This window comes from Gadus morhua, chromosome 11 (genome assembly GCF_902167405.1).
Source record: "Gadus morhua chromosome 11, gadMor3.0, whole genome shotgun sequence".
Classification (NCBI taxonomy): Eukaryota; Metazoa; Chordata; class Actinopteri; order Gadiformes; family Gadidae; genus Gadus; species Gadus morhua.
Window position 1 is genome coordinate 4,717,428 of NC_044058.1, and position 21,424 is coordinate 4,738,851.

Genomic DNA, 21,424 nt, shown 5'->3' on the forward strand with positions numbered 1-21,424 from the left:
TGTGTGATCCTTTCCTGTTCTGGGTCAGGGATGAGGTTGCTTAACCACTAATGGAATTTAGCAGTAGAACTGTTTTACGCAGATGTCACAGCCCTAATGTAGGGAAACATCTGTGATGGGGTTCTAATCACTCCAGCCTGACGTCTTGTGACCTCTTTGATTTTAAACAATTAAAACAAGTTTTCACAACTATCTTTATCTAAATGGACCGAACGGTCTTAAAATCCATACGATATTCTCAAATTTGGATTGAATGTTTTTCAATACCTCTACTGTGGTCTCATCTCCAACCAACCATTGATAACGAAGGAGACGGTGGCATAGAATGTGGTGTCACTTTCACCAAGTTATTAAGAGCATGAATAAAAATCAACCGCAGCGCCAAAACAGCCTCTACTAATCAACCTATTTTGTGACTGGATCAATTTGAAACATGCAGTAGTTGGGACCTCATTGATTTGAACATCTAGTGTAATTTTTGTTCCTATCTACACATATGTTGGGCTTTTCATGCCTTGACGGTCGGGCAGTTGGTTGAATGAGAGGGGGGATGGCATACAGCGAAGCACAGGGGGAGTCTAACCTGGCTCGCTACAACGCGTGTTGGCAGCATGGGGAACGCACTAGGGTGACCCGCCTAGCTGCACCCCAACCTAAAACATCTTAAGGTGCTTTTAGATTCGGTGCAGCAGACAACGACCCCCTCAACACCTACATGGTAACTGAGGTACGGAATAGTTTGTGGCTGTAGTGTTTTTAATTTCTGAATATGGATTTCTGTCATATCAGACTTCAGCGGGCTCAGTCGGACGCAGTGTGTTCCTATTGTTTTGGGCAGCCGTTGTTGGCTGTCACCACGGCTCTGTCAGACTATCCCTCTGTGGCCCCGTTAGTTTGGGTCTCACTCCAGCAGCGGGGGATTAACTGTTGTCCAATCATCGGTTCAGATCACACTCCCAGGGTCAGACCTACAAACCATCCGCATATGCAGTAGTATTGACATCCACTTTAAAAGCTCTCTGCAAGTAAGTATCAGTCTGGCTCTTCCATCGGTGTATGTCTCTTTGTTGCCTGTCTGTGTCTCTTCTTGTCCGTCTGTCTGCTGTCGTTGTCTGTTGGTCATCTCTTTCTCCTGCAAAAATCCATAGGTGCATGGAGAAAGAGAATATCATTGAGAGATTGAGTGCAATGCATTGGCGCGATCTGAAGATGGTCATTGTAGAAGCTGTTGTCAATGCATGAATGTGTTGATACTTGATAGGAAAGAAGCAACATTAATGACATTCCTAAACATTACCTGCTAAATTATGATTGGTTATTATGACTGCACCATGTATCTATTCATATAAGCCATATTGAACTTCCACGGATCCCCACAAGTTAAACGTGTGTTGGGACTCCTACATAGCAGGTCATCTGTTCAGTGGGAACATCGGGTCTGGAGTAGAGAAAAAAACATTCAATCATTAGCTAGAGGGCAGATGCTTCATCCCAGTAACCACCACTTCCTGGGCTTCATTCCCAGCAGCACACTAACATCTCAGATGGAGATCAACATTAACCAACATGGGATCAGGGTTTAAATTACGCTGTGGTAGTTGCTTCGTATGCCAGTCGAGGCAGCAGCACTTTCTTTAAATTAATCATTCATGATGTCTTGTTACTGTATTAAAATATTGTACAACGTTTGCATGTGCTATGCACGTGAATGGTGGATGGGGGGGTCTATAATGAAAGAGCTATAAGGATCCCAGCTTGGTGATGAAGTACCAGGCCGAGCTGAGAACAGGCTGCACTCAGCTTTGCTCGCTGCGTGATGCACGCGCTGAAGCCAAGCGAGGATCGCCTCTACAACGCATGACAGCAGATGGATGACGTCAAGGAAATCCCCCTGTCCCTCTCCTAACTCTCGCTCTCTTTCGCTCTTCCTCCCCCCCAGCCGATATTTATAAATCCCACCAGGATGGACACATTAGAGCCTAAACGGACTGGACAGGTGACAGGACATCCACGGCGTAGTTTGTCAACTTCATTACCGAGCACACTTAGCTTGTGCAGATTTGTCCTGTCTTAAAACCAGCTTTAATGATTTGGTATTGGTAGAAACCTAACCTAACCGTATCAATACATTTTTTTTCATAATAATATCGTTCTATTTCATCAGGAAGAACAATACTTTTTTGCGCAAAGGTTGATCTAATCGAAGCCAAATCGGCACCGGGCATTGTATTTCTTTTAGGGTGTTGAGGACAGAAATTGAAAGAAATCGATCCAACATGTTCTCGAGTATGCGTCGACACAGCCTCCGGCTGCAGCACGAGCTCCACCGGTGGAGCATCTGCGACCCGGGGAACCTCATCGTCCCGGACCGCTTGGTCGGCCGCGTCGGCCGCTCCAAGTCCTGCATCAGCTACACCGGGGAGTCCCACGGGAGTCAGGAAAGCTGGTCTTCCTCTGACTCGGTCATCTCCACTGATTCAACCGGCGAGACGCTAGGACCCGGGAAGCCTCTCCGTGTGCTCCTGTTGGGGGGCAGCGACGTCGGTAAGACGGCTTTCGCCAGCATCTTCGCCGGTGCGGCGGACAGCATGGAGAGTGATGACTGCCAGATGTATGGAGGTGAGAGCCTGTATGGATTCACAATAGGCCTAGTGTTTTTATTCCATTCAGTACAATAACAATATTTAGCCAATAGTAGGCCTGTATATTGTTTGCACTGGGTTAAGGGTTCTCTATGATTTTACAGATGGTTTATTATTATCTCGTTGGCTTTCAGATGAAGTGTGTGAACGAACTATCGAAGTGGACGGAGAGGAAGCGACCATAACTCTATTGGACACCTGGACTACAGAGGTGAGGCCGAATTGACAAATAGACTGCCCTTGAAAATTATTCTGGTTACCGGAAATTAAATGAACGTCAAAGCAAAAAAATGTTTTGGCGAAAATGTCTCATCCTGAAATAAATGATGACATTGTATTGTATAACGAGGTAAAGTGGACCTACACTTTTTGAGAAGCATTCTGTGTATAGATGAGTAATAGTCCTCTGACCTCATTGTGTGTGTGTGTGTGTGTGTGTGTGTGTGTGTGTGTGTGTGTGTGTGTGTGTGTGTGTGTGTGTGTGTGTGTGTGTGTGTGTGTGTGTGTGTGTGTGTGTGTGTGTGTGTGTGTGTGTGTGTGTGTGCAGGAGGACGGAAGGTGCATGGCCGAGGACCAGTGCATGCAGACGGGCGATGCCTACCTGTTGCTGTACTCCATCACGGACCGCGCCTCCTTCCTGCGGGCCTCCGAGCTGCGCATCACCCTGCGCTGCCACTGGCCCGCCCGCCACACGCCCATCATCCTGGTGGGGAACAAGTGTGACCTGGTGCGCTGCCGCGAAGTGTCCGTCAGCGGTGAGTTGGGACTCGCCTCTGTCTCTCCTACCTCCCCTCACTCTCCTCTCCCTCCTCTATCTCTATCTCTTCTCTCCCCTCTCACCTCCCTCTCCTTCTTCCCCTCTTCTCCATCTTTATCTCCCCTCTCCCCTCTCTCATCTCTCCACTCTCTCCTCCCTCTCTTCCCTCTCCTTATGCCTACGTTTTGCCTTGCAAAGGGCTGAGCTAAGAGGATGATGGTGAGGATAGCCTAGTAGTGGTTTGTTGTGTAAGGACTCATAGCCAGAAGCTTCTGGGTTCAGACCCCAATGTCCTGTCTATCTGGAGGCACACTGAGCAGGAGTCGCTCCCTGCTCTCATGACGATAGCTGCTCATGGTTGTAGATCTAACTCGCTGCTCCTCCCCCAGAGGGCCTGGCCTGCGCCGCCGTGTTCGACTGCAAGTTCATTGAGACGTCGGCCGCTATGCAGCACAACGTGTGGGAGGCCTTCCGCGGGATTGTGCGCCAGCTGCGTCTGCGGCGGGACAGCAAAGAAGCCAACGAGCGCCGCCGCAACTCCAGCTACCAGCGGCGAGAGAGCCTGCCCGTCAAGGCCAAGCGCTTCCTGGACAAGATGGTGGCCAAGAACAACGCCAATGTGGCGTTCCGACTGAAGTCCAAGTCCTGCCACGACCTCTCTGTGTTCTGAGGATGGCGGAGGTCTACGTGTTCACGCTGAGGTCTGCGGCCCCCGGGCCGGGAAATCAAAGAGAGGAAGAGGAGGGTCTTCAGGAGGGGTGTAGATGCTGGACCTATCCTGGTATGGTATTTCCTTTCTCTTGGCTAGAACCCGCCTTGAAACGCTCATTATAGTCCATATACCAACGCGGAGCAGGGTCCCGTCCCGTAGCACAGTCTGAATCAGAGAGGTTTGTAGAAGTTGAAGAACAGATTGGCCAGACTCTGTGATGGACTGGGGGAGATGCCAATAAACAACGTCCTCTCTGTGATGGACAGGAGGGGCAGCCAATGGACAACGTCCTGTCTGTGATGGACAGGAGGGGCAGCCAATGGACAACGTCCTGTCTGTGATGGATAGGAGGGGCAGCCAATGGACGACGTCCTCTCTGTGATGCACAGGAGTGGCAGTTAATGGACAATGTCCTCGCTGTGATGGACAGGATTGGCAGCCAATGGACAACGGCCTCTCTGTGATGGACAGGAGTTGCAGCCAATGAACAACGTCCTCTCTGTGATGGATAGGAGTGGCAGCCAATGGACAACGTCCTCTCTGTGATGGACTGAAAAGGCAGCCAATGGAAAATGTCCTCTGTTTGCATTGACTTGTGTCTGTGTGGCCGACTCTGCTGGTTCTCTTGAAGTTTCCACCGTCACTTTGAGTCATTTATTATTTCTGTCCTTATTGCACATTTTTACTACTTGCCATGTTTGTATATTTTGTGCCAGGCTTCAAAACGTGAAAGTTTAGCATATTTTTAATGTTTTTGTACAATAATTGTTGTACACATACAGTAATATTGCCAACATTTCCCATGCATGTTGTTGGTTTACTTTGGTACTCGGACAACACTGTAACTTATCAACATTGATTGAAACGGGTCATTTTTGTTTACACGTTCTTTCTGACCAAAATACTGTCATTGAGGAATAAAGATACTCTTAATCAATCCTTTGTCCACCTTCTCCGATGTCAGAGGCAGAGAGCAGTGACTGACTCAACAGTGCCCCCCCCCCCCCCTCCCCCTATTTCCGCAGAGACAGAAGCACCACATGGCCGCCATTAGTCACGGCGTGGCCTTAGACTCATGAGGGTTCATTGCCTGATCCACTCGTTGTGTCATGTGTGGTGAAAGCCCTCATCCTGTGATTCAATTACACCAAACAATGGATCAGATATTAAGGTTTGAGGTGTGATTGTGGGTATGGAGCAAAGTGAAGTGGGGAAGCGCATTGAAAAGATAGGGATCTGAGCCCACCCACGCAGTGTGTATACACTTTTTTTTTCCAGACACCCCTGCTTATGATGCAGATGGGTTGTGCAGATGGCATGTACACCAGAATACCCCAACAGGCTGCCTGGGGCCAAATAGTAAGCTATATATAAATATAAATGAAGTGGTTATTTAATTCTCATCAGTCCCCCATTCACCTTGCCTAATCTCAAGAGGTGATTATATAAAGGTCTGCCGAAAGTGCTCCTCTGCAGCCTGTCTCCTATTTGCAAGCCCACGGTAAAATTAAGCTCTGCCTCCACTCAGACCTTCAGTTTTAACTGTTAGTCAGTGCTTTTATTTAGTAATCCCATCTGCCGAGCCACGGGGCTGTGAGCCGCACAACAGAGAGCCTCAACACACTCCCAAAGTGTTTCTGATTCCTTTAACTTCCCGGGCTTAGGAATCATCCAGCCACGAGAGAGAAGGACAAGGGAGAGTTTAAACAAACATGGAGCAGGCCTGAGACGTCACGGCCCCTACGGTCCAGACCCCGCTGGTCCACAATGACTCGCTACGTGACTGAGACTCTGAGATTGGTCAGTCCCTCCCATTGTGCTGTCCCGTGGGCTATTCCTTACTCTATTGTCCTGCACACTGTTCTTTATCAGCAACTCCTCACAGACGGGAACCAGTTCAAAAGTTCAAAGGTTAAAGTCTTGGGGCAGGAAATACATGTCAGAAGCGATTTAAATGTTAAAATGCACCTGACTGAATCTGTCAGATAACTTACCAATATTCAACATTATGTACGCAAGGATGTGGACAACAATCTCAACCCTACACTCTATTTGTGTCATATCCTGAGATATCCGCCATCAAAGTAAGTCCGTTCTTAAGTGTCCAGGGAGTACAGGAAATGAACCAATAGGTGCATCAATCATAATCCCTATTTATAACCATCAAAGATCAGACACATTGTGGTGGTCCTAATCATAATTTTCCTTAATTTCCATGAAATATTCCACTCTGTCATTGTCATACACTTCCTGTGTCCACTGCAGTTTTTTTCTTTGTCAGAAGCCTCCCCATTGGCTGCAGGCACAGACACAATGTGATTAGACAATCATTAGGTCCAATAAACTATTGCTGGTTAACCGTTAGCCAGCCGGGGAATGGGCTGCTGAAACTCTCCCTCTGCACCACTTAGACTACCACTTGGAATCCCTGGCCAGGTAGGTCTCCTGACTCGCTCCCTCTCTCTTGTTCCTTTTCAGAGTGTGTTGGCTTCTGGACGGCGTCAGGGTTTTGTACCAAGGACTCAACAGAAGGCTGTGCGTGGGGTAACCAGGGTCTCGTCGCTGGGAGAACTGTTGAAGTGAGTGTTTTGATCTTGAATGACTTTGACAGAGCTTGCGTGTCAGGTGTTTGAACGTCTGCCATGTCGGTCCCTCAAGTCCTAAAGGCTGTAGGAAGTATACTTATAATAATGATATCATGGGATACAGTTGACAATTAGACAAGTCTGAGCAACTTAAGTCTGGACCTCGGAAGGTCATAAAGTCATCGTGAAGGTAGGCCTTGGAGATGTCTCCTGCCTCCCTGGGTCTGGGCCTGAGGTGGTTTATTCATGGCTAAGAGACGGTGTGTTTTTTAGGTTATTTTTCATGTTTGGCCACAAGAGTTTCAAGAGTCGTGAGGAGCTGAAGTGGATCATGCCAGTAGTTGAATCAATCAAAAGGTAGTTGAGTTCAAATTGTTGCAGCTCAGTGGTTTCTTATACTGGCAGTTTAAGTTTGCAAAATGTACATGTTTTAAATCAAGGTTGCATGGTTCATCAGCGGTCATTGTGACCACTTAAGATCTAATAACATCTTTTAACGTTATTGCATTGAACTCAATGTCACCTTCACTCTGCTGTGGCTCTGCCCTTCTCCCTGTCCTCCGAAGGACACAGGACTATAGATCAGACCTCTTGATTTAGGAATGCACATCAGGAATATTAGGTGAATTATAATAGCATGCATTCTACTTTTGTGAGTTTCTTGAGTCTAGCCATGGGTATCCAAAATGGAAATAAAATGTGCTGCTAATAAGAGCTACTTTGATTGAAAAGTGAAACAACCAAACAACAGAACGTAGTGTGAATGTCTTTCTTTTTAATGTTATTTACGATGCCGTGTAGGGTTGAAGGGTTTCTCTTCGTCATGATATCTATTGTTTGCATAAGGTGCAGCAGGTGTCATACTCAATGCATAAAGCCAATCAAAGGGAGATGTGAAGCTATGAACGATGGCTGGCACCACACACTGTCCTCTCTCAGAACAGACCTGGCCTCGAGGTCAAGGGGGTTGCAAGCCTGAGACTGACCTTTAAACGCTGTAGTCCTTTTCGCTTCCTCCTGTGTCACTGGTAGAAAAAAGAAAAGGCCACAAGTTTCCACCAGTGAGGGGCCGGCCCATCCTCAGATACCCAAATATGGACTGTCCTTGGACCATATGCGGTGTGGGCGGGAGCTATGAGTGTGAATGCTTTAAACTCGCCTCCAGTGTAAAGTCTAGAATCAGACGTGATAGCAGCAGAACTAAAGTGCTGTCAGGGACACTTCCTGTCCATGGGAAGGTGGAGCCTCAATAGTTTGGGTGATTGTGAGTTATTGAGTGATTGTGTCAGGGGCTAGAGGTTTATTCAGATATCAAGAAAAGCTGTCCCTCAAACAGCACACTGCCCTCCACCATAACCCATACTGTGGTCATTAACAGAACAGCAGCACAACAATAACCCCTTGATCTTTGCCTTTGGTTTGTTTTTTCTCTTTTTCCTAATCCTTTCCGTCCATCCCATTCCTCCTCTCCCACTCCTCCTCCTCCTCCTCTCCTGGGTTCCTGTGTTCCCAGCGCTTCGCCATGACACCCACACTGCATCTGCTGCTACTGCCGCTCTTGCTCAGTGTGGTGAGTACCCGGGCGTTAGGTAACCAGCGCATTCACAGTCAGTATTCACACAGCTCAGACCTACTGGGGGACCAAGCGCTGCCAGATATTCACTGTTGTTCCTGCTTGTTTTATTCATTTATCATCTGCTCCTGTTTTCACAAAGCCAAGTGGCCAGCAGGCCTCAGAGTGTGGGGAAAGGTTATCTGAAACATGACACACCGCGGTGACATTGGGACTCTGCGTCGCCATTGGCTGTCATGTTCCAGATAACCTTCATAGGTCCAACCTATGCGACCATGGACGGCTACTATTTGGTCATTCATTAAATTGTGAAACATGTAAGCTGCCAAGCGTGACCAAATAGTTAGTGGTTCATTATCAGACACCTCCGACGCTGGGAGTGGACGTCCTGTAGACTTTGCTCCGTCGTCCTGTAAGGGCGTGTGTGAGAATTATCTCTTACTGAATTATAAGTGTGGTTCAATCAATAACTGGCCTTTGGAAAGAGTGTGTGAGGAATAACTGACTGGACTGTTCTCCTGTCCCCACACCCAGGCCCGTGGACAGGGTTTGAAGGACAAGAAGGGGCCCCTGGAGAACAAGGCCCTGGACGTGCCCGAGCAGACGGTCGTGCCCTATCCCATCTACCAGGTAACAAACTAACGCTATAATAAAGAGAAACAGAAAAGAGTAACAACTTTGAATCCCTTCCCCCCCTTCTCTTTATATATCCTACAATTTATATGAATATATGTCTCTTTCCCTCTCTCTCTCTCTCTCTCTCTCTCTCTCTCTCTCTCTCTCTCTCTCTCTCTCTCTCTCTCTCTCTCTCTCTCTCTCTCTCTCTCTTTCTCAATCGCTGTCTGTCTCTCTTTCTCTCTCACACTATTTGCATGCCTCTCTCTCTCTGTAGTTCCAAGTATCAGACCCAGATGTGACTGGCTTCCAACTTACCGGTGAAGGTCATGCAGACATCCAGATAGCAGAGGATGGATGGCTGTACCTGGCCGAGCCCCTGGACTGGGCACGCAATTCACATTATATTATCGGGGTAAACTCACAGACTCTTGAACTACTACACGCACACACAAACAGACACACACACATACACTGCATTGATGCATGCCATGTGACCTGTGTGTGTGTGTGTGTGTGTGTGTGTGTGTGTGTGTGTGTGTGTGTGTGTGTGTGTGTGTGTGTGTGTGTGTGTGTGTGTGTGTGTGTGTGTGTGTGTGTGTGTGTGTATTTATCCCCAGGTGGAGGCTTTAGTGGGCAGTGATGTGGTGGAGGGCCCAGCCTTCGTCACCATTAGCGTGTTGGACATCAACAACCATGCGCCAACCTTCGAACAGTCTGCATACGCCGCTATGGTCCGGGAGCGAACCCGCCATGGTGAGTGTTTGCCCTTCATTATGAGACTGCGCGACCACCTACAAACTACTTACTACGCTACACCGTGGGAGAGAGCCAGGAAACCAACACTGTGAGGGGCAGAATTACGCCTCACTTCCTGTTTAGTTATGGAGACTTTTTTCCCGAAGAGAAACTCACTCATTGATGCAAGTGGATGAAGCTTTCAGAAGTGTTGTTTGAAACCTTTCCAGACACTTTTGTTACTGTTAAATACTTCTGGTCGCGGTTGTGTTTGCCAATTTAGCACCCTACAGATCCCATCTCCAGCAACAAGATGGCTGAAAGAAAGAGAATTTAACACCCTATCCACCCAGTTTTGAGTCTACCATTAGACTTCAGATATCAATCGAAAGTTTGGTTTGTGAGACAATTTACCAATTTACACTGAGCACTTATCACGTGCTAACCACTATTTAGCAGTTTCACAATTACCAGATTTTCCGTTGTGGTAGAATTTAACAATGTTTTACTAAATCTTTTACTGGCTAACCTTGAACTTGCTCCCTGTCTCCTCCCTTGTTCTCCTTTTCTGTATATATGAGACGCAATGTCTATTCATGTCCTCCAAATCCCCCACCAGTTAGTAGTGCCTGGTATGGTTTTTAATAGATCACTCATTATCCAGTTAACATGCCTCTTTGATATGTTTAGACATGCATTTGTTCAATCTCATACAATACCATCATATCATATCATATCATATGGTCTTATCATTGGCTCATTTCATCCTTCTTGTATTGACCTAAATAAAGTTCCATTGTAACCAGAAGCTCTTTCCCAGCCCTCTGTGAGTCTCTTCCAGCAAGCAGCTCACTGATCGTCTGACATCAGCTCACTGATTGGCTGACATCAGCTCACTGATTGGCTGACAGCAGTTTACTGATTGGCTGACATCTAACGGCCGCTGTCTTGTTTCAGGCGTGCCGTTTGTGCGTGTGTCGGCCAGCGACCTGGACGACCCTGAGTCCCCCAACGCCCGGTTGCACTTCAGCCTGGTCAGCCAGATCCCCAACAGGGACAAGACGCCCTTCTTCCAGATCGACCCCGTCACCGGAGACATCTCCATCACCGAAGACGGTGAGACTAGTCGCATGCACTTGGGCCCACAAGCGCACACACACACACACACACACACACACACACACACACACACACACACACACACACACACACACACACACACACACACACACACACACACACACACACACTCAAACTCACAGTCAGCTCACGCACACACGTGTGCAAACATAGTTTATTGAAAAAACGGATGTGATATTGGCCCCAGTTCGTGGGAGAGGGAAGAGAAACACAACATATGAGACAACCCATCTCATAGGGGTGGTCTCCTACCTGTTCATGATGATGGTGTAAACTCACAGCACTCATCTCAGCCGCTCACATTATAAAGGATTTGTTGTAGATTGACAAAAAAGTTCTGTGACGATGATCACTGATCACTGTGCATGTGTGCGTGTGTGTGTGTGTGTGTGTGTGTGTGTGTGTGTGTGTGTGTGTGTGTGTGTGTGTGTGTGTGTGTGTGTGTGTGTGTGTGTGTGTGTGTGTGTGTGTGTATGCTGGGGCACGTTTGTCTGTGTGTGTGTGTGTGTGTGTGTGTGTGTGTGTGTGTGTGTGTGTGTGTGTGTGTGTGTGTGTGTGTGTGTGTGTGTGTGTGTGTTTTGCAGGAGAGCGCATGCTGAAGGCCAGGGAGAGCCTGCAGTATGGCATGGGGGAGAGCTTCAGCAGTGCTAACCTGAAGAAGAAGTTTGATGACTACTGCACACCCACACAGGACATCCCTCACGAGCTCAACCCCTTCTACACCTGTCTGGAGAGAGCAGGTGTGTTTGTGTGTGTTTGTGTGTGTGTGTGTGTGTGTGTAGGTTAGAACTTCTAATATCTCAAGACATTTGCCCTCTGTCATGTTCTTCCAATCAAGCCTTCTATAATTATTATAAATATTTATTTATATTCATGAATTGCTAAATGGAGGATAGTATAAAAAACAATACACATGGCGAATAAGTACAATATAAAGTCTAATAACAATACAAATCCATTTGCTTGTTCTGCGAGCTTTGCCGTGCCTGCAGACTGAGCTTGAGTCTTCTTCTGTGGTTTCAGAGAGCCGGACCCGGGGCGGGGACCGCCAGGAGGACCCCGACTACACCCTGATCGTGCGTGTGGAGGACCTGGCGGGTGCCTCGGAGAACGCACTGAGCGGTATCACCAGCGTGAAGGTGGTGGTGGAGCAGAACCTGTGGGTGAACCCTGGACCCCTCACTGTGAGGGAGCACCTCAAGGCGCAGTACCCCATGGTCATCGCTAAGGTGGGTGCTGGTGGGAGGTGGCTGGGTGGGTGCTGGCTGGGTGGGCGGGGGGGGGGCTGGGTGGGCAGTTGGTTAGTGGGTGGGTGGGCTGGTGTTGAAATCCTTTTTGGTCTATTTCCCATTTGTCTCTTGTTCAGTGCTCTAGTGCGGTGACACCCCAATGAATAGAGCGCATCTCATCAAATCCCTCTCTTACAGACAGTTCTCTGTCACACCCCTCACACCCTGTAACCCCAAACATCTCCCACCTTCTCCCCGCCAGGTGGGCGCCAACCAGCCCAACGCCAGCTACCGGCTGCTGCAGAAGGAGCGCGTGGCGCTGAGGTTCCCCTTCAGCATCACGGACGAGGGAGAGGTCCTGCTGAACGAGGAGCTGGACCGCGAGGAGAAGGACATGGTCAGCGGGGTCACCATGCACTCACACCGCGGGAAACGCAACCTGCACTTTAAGGGCGCATCGTGTTTTAACAGTTATATGTTGACTGTCGAAATGATCTAACAAAGGAAAAAAAGCCAAATTTCATGGTGACATAAACACCCACAAGCACACACAAACACACACTTTATGCCCACACGTACACACATTCCCACACGTTTGTAAACGCTCCACGGCACTGAGCCCTGCTCCTCTGCGCTGCAGTACATCCTGGTGGTGATGGCGGAGGATCACCATGGCAACGAGGTGGAGTCGCCCATGGAGATCCAGGTGGTGGTGGAGGACATCAACGACAACAGCCCCGAGTGTGGGAGCGAGGAGATCGTGTTCGAGATCCAGGAGAACGAGCCCGTGGGTAAGATGTCCTCACCTCTTCTCGCCATGGAACATATTCAATGTTTATATTGAAGGAAACATATCTGATATTCTGCTCTGTGATTGGCTGCGGTTGTGGTGCAGGCAGTGAGGTGGGACAGCTGTTGGCCTCCGACCGCGACGAGGAAGGGACGAGCAACGCTATGCTCATGTACACCATCGAGACCGTGCTGCCTGTCAACGGAGCCTTCTCCCTGGACGCCGTGTCGGGGCGCATCCTCACCCGAGACATGCTGCGGAGGAGGGACTCCAAACAGTACACACTTATGGTCAACGTCAGCGACCAGGGTAACCGTCACACACGCACGCACACACTGACACATGATGCATATGCACACACTCAAGCAGGCGCATGCACACACACAAACGCACAAAACACTCACACACATGAAGACACACACACGCACACACACACACACACACACTCACACACACACCTCAACGCAGACGCTTTAGCTGTGTGTGTTGAAATGTGTGTGCCTTCTCCCCCCCAGTGTTCAGCACCATGTGTAAGGTCCTCATAAAGGTGATTGACGTCAACAACGAGCTGCCCCTGTTTGAGAAGAACAACGTGAGTTCCTCTGTTATCACGGCCAGCTCTGCTGTGTGGCAATCCTCTCACTATCTCAGAGAGCCACGTGCTGACCTACTCACATTGGACTGTTTGCTTGTGTTAAACTGTGCGCTGTGCACCTGTGTTCGTGTGTGTGTGTGTGTGTGTGTGTGTGTGTGTGTGTGTGTACACATCTGTATGTGTGTGTGTGTGTGTGTGTGTGTGTGTGTGTGTGTGTGTGTGTGTGTGTGTGTGTGTGTGTGTGTGTGTGTGTGTGTGTGTGTGTGTGTGTGTGTGTGTGCAGTATGGCAGCCTGTCCCTTGCGGAGGACTCCTCTGTGGGCCAGACCGTGCTGACAGTGAAAGCGTCTGACGCAGACGAACCCGGCAGCGGGAGCTCCGAAATCCTGTTTGAAATCACCGGAAACTATGGCGACACGTTCGCCGTGGAGACAGACGGAAACGGAGAGGGCAGACTGGTTATTATCAAGGTATAGATGGACGCACACGCACATGCATTTACATACATTCCCACCCACACAAACGTACCAACACGCACAAGCACACAAACACACACATTCCCACCAAAACACACATACCAACACGCATACAAGTGCACGCGCACACACACACACACACACAAATACACACACATGCGCACACACAAACACACACACACACACACACACACACACACACACACACACACACACACACACACACACACACACACACACACACACACACACACACACACACACACCAATACCCATAGGTTCATACATACAAAATGCTAAAGAACCCAGAGAGATGCTCCGAGGGGTCTCTAACCCGCCGGTCCCCTCTAAGCCCCTGGACTTCGAGGCCTTCCCCACCTACACGCTGAGGATCAACGCCCGCAACCCCGAGCCCCTGATGGCCGGCCTGGACTACGACAGCAAGTCCTCCGCCTCCGTCTTCATCTCCGTCATGGATGTGGATGAGGACCCCGAGTTCCAGAGCTCCGCCCCACCGTCGGTGAGCGTCCCTGAGGACCTCCCAGTGGGAGAGCTGCTGTTCACCGCCGACGCCAAGGACCCCGAGGGGAAGGACATCAGGTACATGATCAGCTCTGTATGCTAATGGTGAACGGACGGCTCAGTACTCGTCATGAGGGAGAACGTCCTACTGTAGAGGGGAGGGGGAGAAGGCCAGGTCAGGGGTGGAACGGAACCAAAAAATGGATACAAATAAAAAGTATAGGATTTGGTAACAACATTTTTAGTTGCACCAGCTTTTGCATGTATCTGAAGTTAAGCTATTGTGTATGTCCGTGCCCCTCCCTCCCTCCCTATCTCTGTCTGTCTGTCCCCCCTCCCTCTGTCAATCCCTACCTCCCTCCTTCTCTCCCTTTGTCTGTCTGTCTGTCCCTCCCTCCCTCTGTCTGTTTGTCCCTCTCTACCTCCTTCTGTCCCCATGTCTGTCTGTCAATCCCTCCCTCCCTCTGTCTGTTTGTCCCTCCCTCCCTCCTTCTCTCCCTCCCTCTGTCTGTCTGTCTGTCCCTCCCTCCTTCTGTCTGTCCGTCCATCCCTATTTCCCTCTCTCTGTCTGTCCATCCCTCCTTCCTTCTGTCCATCCTTCCTCTCTCCTCCCTCCCTCCTCTCTCCATCCCTCCCAGTTTTAAGATGGAGGGGGATGTGAATGGCTGGCTGGTCCTCGATGCTGCCACAGGAGAGGTTAAGACCAAGGCCAAGCTGGACAGAGAGACCCTGGAGGTCCTGGAACTCACCATCACTGCCTTTGAGCAGGGTGAGACTGCTGTTTAAAACACTGATGTAACCCTGTAACCCTGGTCTGTAACTGTTACTTATTCTGAGGATCAGGTCTTATATTTATTTGAACATGATTTCAGCGCAGACTTTTCTTGTTTATAAACGTGAAAAAGAAAAAGTCAACTGATAAGAATAAGCACGTTCATTCATGTGCTCACTATGCTAACATCTAGCCACGACAACAGTCTCACAGGTATTCACCACTTCATCACTGTCATGCAGATCTATTCTAGTTAGCCAAAGCGTCCTATTTCACAACCCCCCATGCTCCTTCCACCAGGAAACCCCAAGAAGGCAACGGAGCGTGTGTACACCGTGCACCTGCTGGACGTCAACGACAACCACCCCAAGCTGAAGGAAAGCCAGGCCTTCATTTGCACCAAGGGCCCCCAGCCCGTGGTCCTAAGGGCCGTGGACCCAGACAGCTTCCCCTTCTCTGAGCCCTTCACCTTCTCCTTCCCCAAGGGGAAGAAGTCCCCCAACTGGGAGATCACCACTGTCGACGGTACGGCACATGAAACCCCCTGATCGTTAAGGTTACGGTCATGTGGAGGAGGACAATAAGATAATGCATTGTTGTATTAGAAAAACATTTTAGAAAAGGATAACCCATGTCTGACCCGCGTCTCCCGTCATGGCTGCTGACCCCACAGGATCGTCTGCTCTCCTGAAGATGAAGAAGGCCCCAGCCGAGGACAAGACCTTCTCCATCCCCATCAGCATCATTGACAACCAAGGCGTAGGAGTCACACAGAAGTTTGAGGGTGAGTGGTTTGGGAAAAAAAAAACGGAGAAAAAGGTGCATTGTCTCCCAACCACCTCACAACCTACCCAGATTTGCCAAATTGTGTGTGTGTGTCACCATCTGCCTATATATGTGTGTGTGTGGGTGTGACTGTGTGTGTCACTATTTGCCGATATGTGTGTGTGTGTGTGTGGGTGTGAGTGTGTGTGTCACTATGCGCCTATATTTGTGTTTGTGGGTGTGAGTGTGTGTGTCACTATGCGCCTATATTTGTGTTTGTGGGTGTGAGTGTGTGTGTCACTATGTGCCTATGTGTGCGGGTGTGTGGGTGTTTGTGGACGGCATTACCGTGTGTGAATGTTTCTCTGTGCTTCTCCACGCCACAGTGAAGGTGTGTAACTGTACGGCGCTGGGGTACTGCTACGTCGCACCAGGCACCCACTCCTTCAAGTACGGCATGGGGACCACCGTCGGGATCCTGGCAGGAACCGTGGCCTTCATCTGTGAGTAGGACCACCTCCACGCACGCACACGCGCACACATCACCTTCGAACAAAATACTGACCGGTAGAGGAAGGAGACTGGGAAACAAGCCTCGTTGTTGGCTCTCATGAGATTGTGGTTAGGATCTCAGCCCAGAGTTGTGGGTTTGAAACCCATCGTCTGCCATGAATCGGGGGCCTACCCCTTACTGCTACCCCCTACCTGCTCCTTAATGAGATTGATCTCAATTATCATGGAAGCAACTTTGGGTAAATGCACCTACTTCATGATACAATACATATAAAGATATTACAGGTCTCGTTGGGGAGAAAGAAAATATGGCAGTTTATCTTAAAAAATGACTGATATTCTACGTTCTACGCCCACTTTCAATGACTGATGTTCATCTGATGTTCATACTTCATTCTCTGTTGGTTTGGTACTCCTCTGATTGTGTGTGTGTGTGTGTGTGTGTTTGAAATGTGTGTTTTTTGTGCTTTTATTGAGCGTTGTCATGAGCTGGCGGTTGTGTTTCCCGGTCCCAGGCATTGCGTTCGCCATCGTGGTCCACCGCATCAACAAGAGCAACGAGGAGAAGAAGAAGAAGGCGGCAGCGGGCAACGGCGACTCCGAGCAAATGCTGTAACCGCCAGACACGACATGGTGTTCACACTCACAGCCAGGCAACCCTTTTTGTAACACACCTTTATTTGCATTATCCTGTGTACTCATCCTAATCATTCAGATTCAGCTAAAAGTGGTCTTTTTAAACATCACAGCCATTGTCTAATAATCCAATACACACGGTCAGGCATTTTTACACTGTTTTTTTTTGTTGTTATGATGTCAGCAATGTTGTTGGATGACATTAGCCATGTTATTTAAATGTTGGTTGTGAGAATCTGTTAAACCGGCTATCTAAAAGAAAACCCCATATGTGTACTTACACAGCTGCCTGTGGATAAAGCAAATAATTTGTTCCGTTGGTTTTATGTTTTCCAATAAAACTACAACTTTAGTTTTCATATGGTCCTTTTATATTGGTGTGTGTGTTTGTGTGCATATTCATGTGTGAAATTGTCCTTTTTGGCGAGTGTGTTAGAGTAAGCAAGTGCTTGTGAGTGGTACGTGAGAGAGCTTGTGTGTGTGTGAGTGGTGCGTGAGAGAGCTTGTGCGTGTGTGTGTGTGTGCGGTGCTTGAGAGAGCTTGTGCGTGTGTGTGTGTGTGGTTGTGCGTGAGAGAGAGCATGTGCGTTTGTGTGTTTGCGTGGTGTGTGAGAGAGTGTGTGCGTGAGGGCCGCTAAGCCCCCCTACGACCTCTCCACTCACAGAAACATACACGTGACGCTATAGAGTCTCTGCGTCATCAAACCCTTCAGAAACCCACCACCATCATTATCAACCCCATGGAGGTCCCTCCTCCACCTCCTCCTCCATCCCTCTGTATGAATCGATCGCTGCTCTTCAGATTTCTGCCTGAAGTCTAATAGGCGGTCCAGCTGTGCCTCCCTCCCTGCAGGGCTGTGAGTCACCGCCCGGCAGCGGGGACACGTGCACTGAAATGGGGAGTCCAAGTTGAGAAGGTGGTTGGTGGTGGAGGTGGTGGCCATGGTGAGGGCAAGATTGTTGGCTTTTATTGAGCACAAAGGAACTGGCACAAACACATACATACACATACAGATGCGTCACCCACACACACGCGCGTCACACAAGCCTCACACAAAGAAAGAAAGAGAAAGAAAGAAAGAGCGTTTTGAGCGACAAACGCAGCGGGCCATGTGAGCTGGGGAGCTGCGTGCTGCTCCAGGAGAAGGTCTCAGTCCTCACAGACCACGCCTCCTCTCCCCACACACATCTGTCAGGGCTGTGGGCTCCTCATGCTGGGCGGACGGCATGGGGGTGTTTGTGTGAACGTGTGTTTGATGAGTCATTCAATTTCCCGCTAGAATCAGAGGGAGAGGGAGAGAGAGAGAGAGAGAGAGAGAGAGAGAGAGAGAGAGAGAGAGAGAGAGAGAGAGAGAGAGAGAGAGAGAGAGAGAGAGAGAGAGAGAGAGAGAGAGAGGGACGAGGGAGACAGGGAGGGACAGAACAAGAGAGGTGTAAAAGAGTTAGAATTATGGCCTCATAAAGTCAAGACAACATGGAACATCGCAAATGTTTACATCTGCACTCTTTCCTCTGTTGTATCCAGGCGACAAGTACCACACACACACACACGCACGCACGCACGCACACACACACACACACACACACACACACACACACACACACACAAACACACACACACACACACACACACACACACACACACACACACACACACACACACACACACACACACATGCAGAGTCCCGAAAGCTGGTGGGAGAGGTCCTATTTTTGAGAGATTAGAAGAGCAGAAGAAGGATAGGAACAGAGGCAGATTAAATAATTGTACGGAGGCTGTCCATGTTTGGCTGTTCAACAAAACAAACCATCTCAAGAGAGACACGGTTTGCTCTCTTCCACTTGTTCCCAGTGAGTTCAGTCTGCCGTTACATTGGCTCCTATGGAAGGCCTCCACCTATGGAAGTCTACACACACACACACACACGTTCACGCACACACGCACTCACACACACACACACACACACACACACACACACACACACACACACACACACACACACACACACACACACACACACACACACACACACAAACACACAGAGTTATATACCCTAAATTATGTTATACATACACATATAACCTGAATCACTGCATTACGGTGATAATCCACGATAATGCAGACGGCTTGTTTGCTGGTTCTAATAGCTCATGATGTCAGAGCTCTGAGTCACCTACCTCAACAATCACTATTCACAAGAAGAGAATGAGACAGGGCGAGCATGTGTGAGGGTGAGAGAGAGAGATAGAGAGTGAGAGAAAGAGAAAGGGAGAGGAGGGAGAGAGAGGGAGGGAGAGAGAGAGAGAGAGAGAGAGAGAGAGAGAGATAGAAAGACAGTGATGATGAATTAGAGAGTGAGAGTATATGTGAGAGAGCGATAGAGAGATATAGCATGTTTGTATGAGAGCGATGGAGAGCAATGATTTATGGTGAAGGTAGGGCAAGGGTTAAGAGGGCTATATAAAGCTCCAAGACTGGATACAGGCCAAGACATGTTTAAGACCTTGGAACACTAAAGTGGTTGTAAGTACAAACCTGAGCACTTACAACATAACTACAAGGCGCTGCAGATATTTGTATATTTTGAACACCGTATTATTAGGTTTTTGATCGAATACATGACAAAAAAATGAAAGTATAATGAATTTATGAATCATACTTTTTTTTTCGATGTCAACTTGGAATCTTACAATTGCAAAACAAGGGTACGGTCTAAGAGGTTTATAACTACTAGTATTAGGAAAGGTTTTTCCCAATTATTTATTGGTATTTATTTGTCATTCTCTGACCTTTGCCACTAGATCAGCAGTTTACCTTTGAAACACTTAATATTGTTAAACTAAAGCTGTATTGTTAAATTCGTATTCATAGTTTAGACCAAAACATGTCCGATTTGATGCCTCACTGTGAAACTATTCAATGGAGCGTTGCTTTGATTTGTGCTATAGCAGCCTCTAGTGGTAACCTTACGTCCTTACATTCCTTAACTCAAGAAAATCTAAATCGAAAATCGAAAATCTATAAATTCAAATCACTGCCTCCAGTGGCTTATGGCTACTGTATTAAAACTGTTACTTTAGACAACCTTAGATTAAGATTTCACAAAATAAACCCATTCAAATTTAGAATTGATTGTAACTAAATCCTCTTCCATCAAGCAAAGTAGTTCAAGAGAGAATTTTTTTTTGCAAAACACAGTTTAGCATACTTTGAAAATGTATGGCTATGTGGTCACATATTTGTGTTTATAGAGTACTATACAAGGGCTTCATTCACAATCAATGGCTGCAACTATCTGTTCTATAAATTAGTTACAACTACTGGTAGAGAATACAGACCACCTTTCTGTTAATATTTAATGTTGCTTATGGGGAAACTATGCATAGTGAGATGACTACCGTTATAGTGTATAGTCTCTACAGCCACAGTTGACACAGAATGTATTGCGGTCAGTCACCTTTGAAACTAAAACGGGGTTTGACTGACCTTCAGCTGCCTGCTGGTCGGACTCACACAGACACACGTTGAGTATTTAGTGTTTTATTACAACAATCCAAATACAAATGGCATTACACATAAGTTACAGATCAATACATACATACATACAATCCTTGATAAAGTGTAACATATTGCTTAAGCTTAATAAATAGCTTTCCCTTGCTCTGTTCAGGTATTTTTTCCCAGAATGCAGCAGACAGGCAGCTAGAGTCCGGCCAGTAGAGAGCGCTAGTGTGGTCAGGGACTTAACCGACCTCCACTTTCAAGGCCCTGAAAGACTTCAAGATGACCCCCAACCTTGTGGTTGGTTACCTCATAATTATTAAAATCATGGCAGAGCCTCTAGCGACCTTCCAGCAAACAAGCCTTCAACGAACAAGCCAGTGTAAGAGAACAAGGCTCTCTCGCTCTATACAAATACAAATGATATACAGGTGCTGGTCATATTATTAGAATATCATGAAAAAGTTGATTTATTTCATTAATTCCATTTAGAAAGTCAAACCTGTAGAATGTATACATTCATTCCAAACAGACTGATACATTATAAGTGTTTTTTGCCAAAAAGAAGATGATTATAGCTGACAACCAATGAAAACCCTAAATTCAACATCTCAGAAAATTAGAATATGGTGAAAAGGTCAGATATTGAAGACACCTGGTGCCACACTCTAAATAGCTAACTAACTCAAAACACCTGGAAAAGCCTTTAAATGGTCTCTCGTTTTGATTCTGTATGACACACAATCATGGGGAAGACTGCTGACTTGACAACTGTCCAAAAGATGACCATTGATACTTTAAAGAAGGAGGGCAAGACACAAAAGGTCATTGCCAAAGAGGTTGGATGTTCCCAGAGCTCTGTGT

At 47.8% G+C, this 21,424-nt stretch overlaps 2 protein-coding genes across 3 annotated transcripts; both read left to right on the forward strand.

Annotated features, from left to right (window-relative positions):
* Positions 1-271: 271 nt before the first annotated feature.
* Positions 272-5,048, forward strand: gem (GTP binding protein overexpressed in skeletal muscle). The gene is made up of 4 exons (XM_030371370.1): positions 272-2,619; positions 2,777-2,853; positions 3,190-3,397; positions 3,789-5,048. Exons 1-4 carry the CDS (start codon positions 2,277-2,279, stop codon positions 4,067-4,069), a joined length of 909 nt encoding a protein of 302 aa, XP_030227230.1. The 5' UTR covers positions 272-2,276; the 3' UTR covers positions 4,070-5,048.
* A 1,415-nt stretch (positions 5,049-6,463) lies between these two features.
* cdh17 (cadherin 17, LI cadherin (liver-intestine)) lies at positions 6,464-17,418 on the forward strand. 2 transcript variants are annotated; one of them, XM_030370697.1, is made up of 19 exons: positions 6,464-6,690; positions 8,210-8,266; positions 8,804-8,899; positions 9,162-9,299; positions 9,505-9,640; positions 10,580-10,738; positions 11,347-11,502; positions 11,786-11,991; positions 12,254-12,388; positions 12,632-12,782; positions 12,887-13,090; positions 13,297-13,373; positions 13,660-13,845; positions 14,204-14,451; positions 15,012-15,142; positions 15,446-15,670; positions 15,819-15,929; positions 16,297-16,413; positions 16,939-17,418. In XM_030370697.1, the coding sequence occupies exons 2-19, from the start codon at positions 8,219-8,221 to the stop codon at positions 17,037-17,039; spliced, it is 2,625 nt and encodes an 874-aa protein (XP_030226557.1). In that variant the 5' UTR covers positions 6,464-6,690; positions 8,210-8,218; the 3' UTR covers positions 17,040-17,418. The 2 variants fall into 2 exon arrangements, with proteins under 2 accessions (XP_030226557.1, XP_030226558.1); XM_030370698.1 differs by having other exon boundaries at positions 6,526-6,547.
* Positions 17,419-21,424: the final 4,006 nt, after the last annotated feature.